Source organism: Dipodomys spectabilis, unplaced genomic scaffold (genome assembly GCF_019054845.1).
Source record: "Dipodomys spectabilis isolate Male_0828 unplaced genomic scaffold, ASM1905484v1 ptg000003l, whole genome shotgun sequence".
In the NCBI taxonomy this organism is placed as follows: domain Eukaryota; kingdom Metazoa; phylum Chordata; class Mammalia; order Rodentia; family Heteromyidae; genus Dipodomys; species Dipodomys spectabilis.
In genome coordinates this window covers 11,556,317-11,564,819 of record NW_024870680.1, presented here as the reverse complement: position 1 = coordinate 11,564,819, position 8,503 = coordinate 11,556,317, and the positions used below count along the sequence as shown (strand labels likewise).

General features: G+C 47.7%; 1 protein-coding gene across 2 annotated transcripts; it reads right to left on the bottom strand.

Moving 5' to 3' along the window:
• Nucleotides 1-1,341: 1,341 nt before the first annotated feature.
• Kctd14 (potassium channel tetramerization domain containing 14) lies at nucleotides 1,342-5,535 on the bottom strand. 2 transcript variants are annotated; one of them, XM_042689944.1, is made up of 2 exons: nucleotides 5,415-5,535; nucleotides 1,342-2,027 (listed from the first exon to the last, which is right to left on the bottom strand). In XM_042689944.1, the coding sequence occupies exons 1-2, from the start codon at nucleotides 5,487-5,489 to the stop codon at nucleotides 1,356-1,358; spliced, it is 747 nt and encodes a 248-aa protein (XP_042545878.1). In that variant the 5' UTR covers nucleotides 5,490-5,535; the 3' UTR covers nucleotides 1,342-1,355. The 2 variants fall into 2 exon arrangements, with proteins under 2 accessions (XP_042545878.1, XP_042545888.1); XM_042689954.1 differs by lacking the exon at nucleotides 5,415-5,535 and adding an exon at nucleotides 4,961-4,981.
• Between the last annotated feature and the right edge of the window lie 2,968 nt (nucleotides 5,536-8,503).

The window sequence follows — 8,503 nt, the reverse complement described above, 5'->3', positions numbered from 1 at the left end:
TGATCCAGAGTTCTGATTAGCTTGGAGCAGGGTGATGATGTGGGTAAGAGAGAGGGGGGTGGCTGGGACAGCAAGGATTTATACTACCAGTGTAACACCATCAATCCTAATGACTCCTAAAAGCCACTGGAAAAGACATTGATGGCACAAGGAATCTGAAAAATCCTTAGGTCAGGGCTGGGAAGGTGGTTCAGTGGTAGAGTGCTTGCATTGCATGCATGAGGCCCTGGGTTCAATTCCTCAGCAGCACATAAGCAGAAAGAGCCAGAAGTGGCACTGTGGCTCAAGTGGTAGAGCACTAGCCTTGAGCTGAAGAGCTGAGGGACAGTGCCCAGGCCCAGAGTTCAGGCCCCACGATGGACCAAAAAAAAAAAAATCCTTAGGTCAAGTAAACACAGAATTAATGTCTCAAATGATTTTGGATCAAAATTAAGGGAAAAGGAAAGGGAATGTTATAGACTAAGAGAGAATGCTAAATAGAACACTTGAGCAGGGCTTGGATGAATTTTAGAAATACCTAGTGGAATTCTTAAAGCCTCAGGGTCAAGCCACATGCCAAAGCAGTTAAATTAGACTCTCTAGGAATGTAACCCAGACATCTTGTGTGTGTATGCGCGCGCGCGCGCCAGAGCTAGAGCTTGAACTCAGGCCTAGACACTGTCCCTGAGCTTTTTTTGCTCGACTAGCATTCTACCACTTGAGCCACACTCCACTTCTAGCTCTTAAGTGGTTAATTGGCAATAAGTCTCACCGACTTTCCTGTCTAGGCTGGCTTTGAACCTTGATTCTTAGATCTCAGTCTCCTGAGTAGCTAGAATTAAAGGCATGAGCCGCTAACACCAGGCTTAAGCATCCTGTTGGGTTTATTGTTGTTTGTTTGTTTTAAGCTATTTGATAATAGCCTGGCACTGGTGGCTTACAAAGCACTATCCTTGAGTACAAAAAACTCAGGGATAGCTCCCAGGCTTTGAAGTCAAGCCCCAGTACAGGAGGAGAGAAAAGGAGGGAGAGGAGGGAGGAGGATAGAAAAGGAGAAGGAAGAAGGGAGGGGAGGGCAGGGGAGGGGAGGGGAGGGCAGGGGAGGGGAGGAGGTCTAATAATGGACCCGAGGTTTTGAAGAAGGAGCAGCTGAGGCTTGCTAGGAAAGCAGAGTGGGGTCAGTTACAGTGAGCTGAAAGTCCTGAAGGAAAGGAGTAAACATTTGAGGACAAGGCTGTAAATCAACCTTGGAAGATGTTTTATTTTTGAAATAAAAGAAAAAATGGATTTTGATGGCAACTTTTTGACTTCCCCAAGTCCCACTAGAGCCCCTAACAAAGACACTTGTGCCCGCCCCCCCCCCCACACACCCGGGTTCACCACCAGGTGAAAGTGAACATACGGAAACATCCCTGGAGCTTAGTCCAGGATGCTTTCTCTAGGAAGTACTTTTGGCTATATACCTGGTACCCCTGCGCCTTAATGTCCTTCTCCACACAGTACAGGAGGTCTTCAATGTCGGGGCCCACATTCCAGGGCCCAAACCTAACAACCGGTATCTTCTTGGCCTCTAAGTTATTCAGGGCGTCCCCACACTGGGCCGCCTCCTCGTCCGTGCGCACCACGCACACCACCACGCGCGAGGTGCGCATGCCCACGGCCTCGGCGCGCGCCAGGCGCAGCAGCACCTCCAGGTTCTCCCCGTAGCCCGGCACTCGCAGCAAGAACTGTTTCCGAGCCACCTGCTCCCCGAAGATCTGCGGCGTGTCCTCCAGGAGCTTGACCAGAGGCTGGATCTCATAGAACTGAGCCTCGTGGTACACCTCCAGGATGTTTTCCGTGGGCATGTGCCCCGTGCGCAGGTAGTCTAGGATGGGACTGAAGTAGGTGCCGGGACGATCGATAAAGAAGCGCCCTTCCGCATCTAAGTACACCTTGGCTGAGCTGGAAAACATCTCCGCCAGCTTTGAGCCCGGGACTCTTCTCAGGGTGCTCATGGTGGTGGTGTAGAACTGCCCTCCAACATTCAGCTCCACAACAGTGGATATCTGGGGAGAGCAGTGGGGGGGGGGGGGGGGGGGGGGGGTGGGGGAGGAGACAGGGACAAACATCAGGGTGAACCAATAGTGCCACCTCCATGATTCGTATCTCATCTCAAAAGGATTCGGTTTGAGCTACACAGCTCCATAATGTGGGCATTTTAAGGAGAAAAAAAAAAAAAAGAGGTTTCAGTTTGATTCAAGATCTGTCCAGAGCTGGGATTACATCTTTAATCCTAGCTGCTCAGGAAGCTGAGATCTGAGGATTGCAGTTGGAAGCCAGATGGGGCAGAAAAGTCCACAAGACTTTTTTTTTTGGGGGGGGGGGGGGGTCCGGTCGTGGGGCCTGAACTCTGGGCCTGGGCGCTGTCCCTCAGCTCTTCAGCTCAAAGCTAGCGCTCTACCACTTGAGCCACAGCGCCACTTCTGGCTTTTTTCTTTTTGCTTATGTGGTGCTGAGGAATCGAACCCAGGGCCTCATGCATGCAAGGCAAGCGCTCTACCACTGAGCCAACTTCCCAGCACCAGTCCACAAGACTTTTATCCCCAATTAACCAAATAAAAAACAACTAACCACCACCACCACCACAACAAAAATGTTAAGTGCTGCCACACATATTTAAAGCCGTGGTTCAATGTCTAGCACTGCAAAGAAACATCAGATCATAGGAAGATTATTACACATGAAGTGATCTCTGTCATCATTCTTACAAACTTCCACTCACTCGTTGTATAAAATATGGATGTGCTTACTTTGTACAGTGTGTCAGGTTCCTGGGACCCAGAGATGGGTCACACACCCAGAGTGGGGCACACACCCCGCTCATCCAGTCTAATAACTGTGCACAGTATCTTAAGTGCACTTAAGTTGATCCTCATCACATGCCTAGTAAAATGCATGCAAGGCCCATTTATCAATGAGGAAACGAAAGCTGAAGAAGGTGAAGAAAGTTATCCAAGACCAACCAGCAATTAAAGGGATAACATCTAAAAAATAAAAATAAAAAAAATAAAGGGATAACGTCTGAATTTGAACTCAGATCCCTTGACCTCCAAAGGTTGGCCATTTTACAAATTACCTTTTTATTTCCTTCCTGGCTTATTCACTATGGAAAATGTAAGGACACCTCTGCCTTCTAAGAGCTCACAGAGGAGCAGAAACAATGGGTGGCTTACATATGTGGGTGTTGCAAAGGAAGATTCAAGGGTAGGACATGTTGGCTGTCTCTATGGATGTGTTGAAAGTTGTCAGGTTTCCTAGGGGATGTGATGGCTGCTGCTGCAGGAAAAATAATAAAAATATGTTCAGTGGTACTGGGAAGGTTGGACTTCTGATCTGGAGATCTACCACAAGTCATTGCAAGGTAAGCGATGGCAGCAGGGCTTTGGAGTGTTATCTAGGCTGATGATGTAGGTATGACCCCATTCTCAACTGGTCTGTGGGCTCTACTGCTACCATTAAAGTGCTGCACTGAAATGAAAAGGGACAAATGCAACCAAACTGCTAGGGAAAGGGGGGGGGGGGGGGGGGAGAGGGCTGAGTTGCCATGACAACAGCTTCTCCCAGGGGACAGATTGGCTGGATGAAGGGGAGAAAGCAGAGGAGAAGATGCATCCTGACAGCAGCCAAATAATACAGCTGAGAAAAACAAGCCTGAAACCTATGACTCCTTCCATCTCTCACAAACTTCACAGCCCCTTGGTAGGACTGGTTGGTTCACAGCCCCTTGGTAGGACTGGTTGGTTAACCCTGAGGTCGCCTCCATATAGCTGGCAACTTTAAAAGAACCAGTGTGTTCTCCATGCTCCCATTCTGCCCAAAGCCCACATGTCCTTATCTGTTTGTTTACCAGTACTGGAGCTTTAACTTAGTACCACACTTATGTTTTCTCCCTCACAGTTGGTGCTCTATTACTTGAACCATAGCTTACTTCCAAGCCTTTCAGTGATTAACCAGATAAAAGTCTCTTGGATTTGTCTGCCTGGGCAGGCTTTGAACCATAATCCTCAGATCTCAACCTCCTCAGTAGCCAGGATTACAGGGGTGAGCTACCAGCAACTGGCAGAGTTGTTCTAAAATAAATAAATAAATAAATCTTGGTCTGGGAAGGTGGCTCTAGAGTGTTTTCATGAGGCCCTGAGTTCAATTCCTCAGCACCATATATGCAGAAGAAGCCAGAAGTAGCACTGTGGCTCAAGTGGTAGACCAGTACTCGAGCTGAAGAGCTGAGGGACAGCGCCCAGAGTTCAGGTGCCACGAAAAAAAAAAGAAAAAAATCTGGGTGCTGGTGACTCACACCTGTAATCCTGGCTACTCAGGAGGCTGAGATCTGAGGATCATGGTTCAAAGCCAGCCCAGGCAAGAAAGTCCCTGTGAGACTCTTCAGTTAACCACCAGAAACTGGAAGTGGGACTATGGCTCAAAGTGGTAGAGCACTAGCCTTGAGCAAAAGAGCTCAGGGGATAACACCCAATCCCTGAGTTCAAGCCCCATGACAGACCAGAAAAAAAAAATTGTTTTTTAAGCTAAAATTCTGCATGAAGTTGTGAGAAGCCCACCAGAGTTAATTAGGCCCTCTGACTCATTCTTTTTGGTAATTGGAATAAATTGGCTCATTAGAATACTGAACTAAACATGCCCAAAAATGTATTCTCCATTCATCCTTTTAGACCTATGAGCTATGACTTTAAACTGAGCATGCTCAAAAATGTGCCCTTCCTTAACACCTGTTTTCTTATATGAATAGCATGGGCTCCCTAAATAAAAACGTCATGGATCTTTTGTTGAGGGAGAGAATTGCTCTGCAGATAACTTCAGTGTTCCGTTCACCTGCGGCAGATAAATCTATCTACTACTCCTTTTCCTCCTGGCTGTGCTTATTGGCTTTGCATTCACCAGATGTGAACCCAGTGGGTCTGGTGACATCCCCAACTCTACTCACCCCAACCATGGGAGGGGGGTAACCAGGACTCGGGTCCACTGTGGGCAAGAGCGGGCTGGAAAGGGAATGATGGGATCGTAGTTTGGCCAGGCTGGTTGGATTGGCTTCTCTCAGTGCGGGCAGGAAAAAGGAACAGGCTGAGATAGAGCCCTGGACAATACCAAGTCAGGTAGAGAGAGAGGACAGACAGACACGTAGGAACTAAACAGGCCAAGAGGAGAAGGAGGAGCCAAAGGCAGCCAAGTAAGAAAAAGAGCAAATTAAGAGTTTGCACAGAGCCGACTGGAGATCGAGGGGAGGGGAGCAGAGCCGTGCAAGCAGGAGGGTCGGTGAAGACAAAATGGGCCCCCAGCCCAGGCGGCGGAGGGAAGAGCGCGCCGGGAGCAGCGCCCGGAGCGCGCGCAGATGAAAGCGAGGAGCGCAGGCAGCGTGGGGCAGGGCAGCGCGCACTCACGGTGTGCGGGCCCGGCCTCGGGCTCCGGGGCTGCGGGCTGGGCGGCTTGCTGCGGGGCGCTGGGGTCAGGCTCATCCTGGGAGCGGCTCCACCTGCCAGCCCTGCCACCTGGAGGGAGCTCAAGGCCAGGCAGCGAGCGGAAATGTACCTGCCTTCCTGCCCCTGGGCCAACCCCAGGCACTGACCTGGGCGGGGCGGGGTTTGCGGGGAGACCCTAGGCCAGGCACTGCCCCGCTCTGCCTCTCTGGCTTTTGATTGTCAAAATAAGGAAAGACAACATTAACCATCAGAGACTTTCTATACCTCAAAGCCAGCCTCCAGAAGATAGGAAGCCCAACGTAGGCTTGATCCACCTCAGAGAAGTTTTTCGGGGGGAGTACCAAGTTCGCCCAGTATTTATCCTGTAATCCCAGTACTGAGAGGCCCAGGATAGGGAATCACGAATCGGAGACCAGCCTGAACTAAATACTGAGAATTGGTCTCAACAGTAAGTGAACAAATCAATAAGTGCTTGATGTGGGCTGTGCTTAGCGATTTCTTTGGAACGCACCAAATGAAAAGGAAAAAGAGAAGTAAGGTTGCAGTAGAGAAACTGATGAACTCTAATTTAGAAACTGACAAACTGGGCTCTCTGTGGCTCATGTCTGTAATCCTAGCTACTCAGGAGGCTGAGATCTGAGGACTATGATTTGAAGCCAGCCTGGGCAAAGTCCTTGAGGCTCTTATCTCCAATTAACCAGCAAAAAACCCGGAAGTAGAGCTGTGGCTCAAGTGGCAGAGTGCAAGCCTTGAGCAAAAAAGCTAAAAGGACAGTGCCCAGGCCCTGAATTCAAACCCCAGTTTCTACACACACACACACACACACACACACACACACACAAATACTATTCAGCCCAAGTGACTGAGATCAACATGAACAGGTGTGAAGGCTGTTAACTATGTACATTTGAGAGCTTGTAATAAAACTAATATCTTTACAAGCTGGGTGTGGTTATGCATGCCTGTAATTCCAGCTGCTCTGGCAGCTGAGGCAGGAAGATAACCAGTTTGGGCACAACAAAGCCTTATCTCAAAAAAAAAAAAGTCTTTATTTCAAAAATCTATACCTGAATGTTGAAGGGGTGACACTGATCAAGATACACTACACACATAAACTCCTTTGGTGAATGGAAGCACCCTTGTACAACTACATAAACGTCATTAAAATCTTACTCTGGTAAGAAAGAAACCATTACTCCAGAAACAAGGCCATCAAAAATGGGGAATTGAAGGTAAGGTCATAGCCTTGAGTAGTCTACAGAAACTTGAAGAGTAGAAGTAATGTAGTGTCCTAGATAGGATCCTGGAAAAGAAAACAGACATTGTACAACAGGAAATATTAATTAGCTATTGACTTCAGTTAATAATAATGTACTGATATGGTAGGGAATATGACAACTCTCTGTACAATCTTCCCAATTTCTTTGTAAATCAAAAATTGCTAAAAAACAAAAGTAAAAAAATTTGACATAATTAAAAAAAAAAAAAAAAAACAAGCTGGTCACTAGTGGCTCATTGTGGTTCAAGGCCAGTCTGGGTAAAGAAATCCAAGAGACTCTTATCTCCAACTCCCCCCCCCCCAAAAAAAAAATCTAAAGCAAAGCCAAAAAGCAGAAGTGGAATTGTGAACCTTGAACCTTGAACCAAAAAACTAAGGGACAGGGCCTTGGCCCTGGATTCAAGCCCCAGAACTAGCATAAAAAAAGAAACAAAGAGATCTAGGACTCAGTATTCCAGCAATGACAACAATGAGGGCTTTAATTTAAATTGACTTGAGTTGGCAGGGCCAGCAATGCTAGACAAAGAAAATAAAACCTGAGCCAGGCACCGGTGGCTCATGCCTGTAAGCCTAGCTACTCCGGAGGCTGAGATCTGAGGATCGCAGTTCAAAGCCAGCCCAGGCAGGAAAGTCCATGAGACTCTCATCTCCAATAAACCACTAGAAAACCGGAAGTGGTGCTGTGGCTTAAGCAGTACAGCACTCACCTTGAGCTGAAGAGCTGAGGACAGTGCCCAGGCCCAGAGTTCAAGCCCCACGACCTACCAACCAAAAAAAGAAAAAAAGAAAAAGAAAGAAGGAGGGGCTGGGAAGGTGGCTCAGTGGTAGAGCGCTTGCTTTGCATGCATGAGGCCCTGGGTTCGATTCCTCAGCACCACATAAGCAAAAGGAAAAAAGCCGGAAGTGGCGCTGTGGCTCAAGTGGTAGAGCGCTAGCCTTGAGCTGAAGAGCTGAGGGACAGCGCCCAGGCCCAGAGTTCAGGCCCCACGACCAGACCCCCCCCCCAAAAAAAAAAAGAAAGGAAGGAAGGAAGGAAGGAAGAAAGAAGGAAAGAAAGAAAGTGAGAAGAAAAGAAAAGAAAGAAGGAAGTGGCGCTGTAGCTCAAGTGGTAGAGCGCTTGCCCTGAGCTGAAGAGCTGAGGGACAGCGTCCAGGCCCAGAGTTCAAGCCCCATGACCAACCAAAAAAAAAAAAAAAAATGGTAGCTCAGTGGTAGAGCACTTGCCTAGCAAGGTGGAACCCTAGCACCACAAAAGGGAAGAAAGGAAAGGAGGGAGGATGGGAGGATGGGAGGATGGAGAGTGAGTCAGGTATGATGGTTCATACATGTAATACTCAGTACTTGGAAATCAGTGGCAAAAGGATTGAGAGTTCAAGACCAACCAAGGCAAAGAAACCATCAAGACTGTCTCAAAAGAGAAATTAGAGCAAATGGGGAGGGGGCGAGGGTAGAGTAGCTGAGGTTGTAGAACATTTGCCTAACATGTACAAGGTCTGAATTCAATACCTAAAAAAGAAGAGAAGGAGAAAAGAAGAAAAAGAAGAAAGACAATGAAACCCAAGCTTAGAAAAGCCAATGTCATCTCACAGTCTAAGGTCACGAACCACAAAAGGAAACAAGGCAAAGTTTCCTCACTATGAGCAAGAGTCAACAGAAACAGATGCACAAGCATCTCAGATACTGATGGTATACAATGTAGAATGCAAATGCATTTAATGTGCTTAAATAAATAAAAAAGGGTGTAGTTAAAACTGAGTAACCAGGACTGGTA

Bases quoted from the DNA above. Each gene is read 5' to 3' on its own strand.
- Kctd14 (XM_042689944.1), bottom strand. From the start codon at position 5,489: ATGAGCCTGACCCCAGCGCCCCGCAGCAAGCCGCCCAGCCCGCAGCCC. The intron at 2,028-5,414 runs GTGAGTGCGCGC...TGCTCTCCCCAG, and splicing joins CGAGGCCGGGCCCGCACACC to ATATCCACTGTTGTGGAGCT.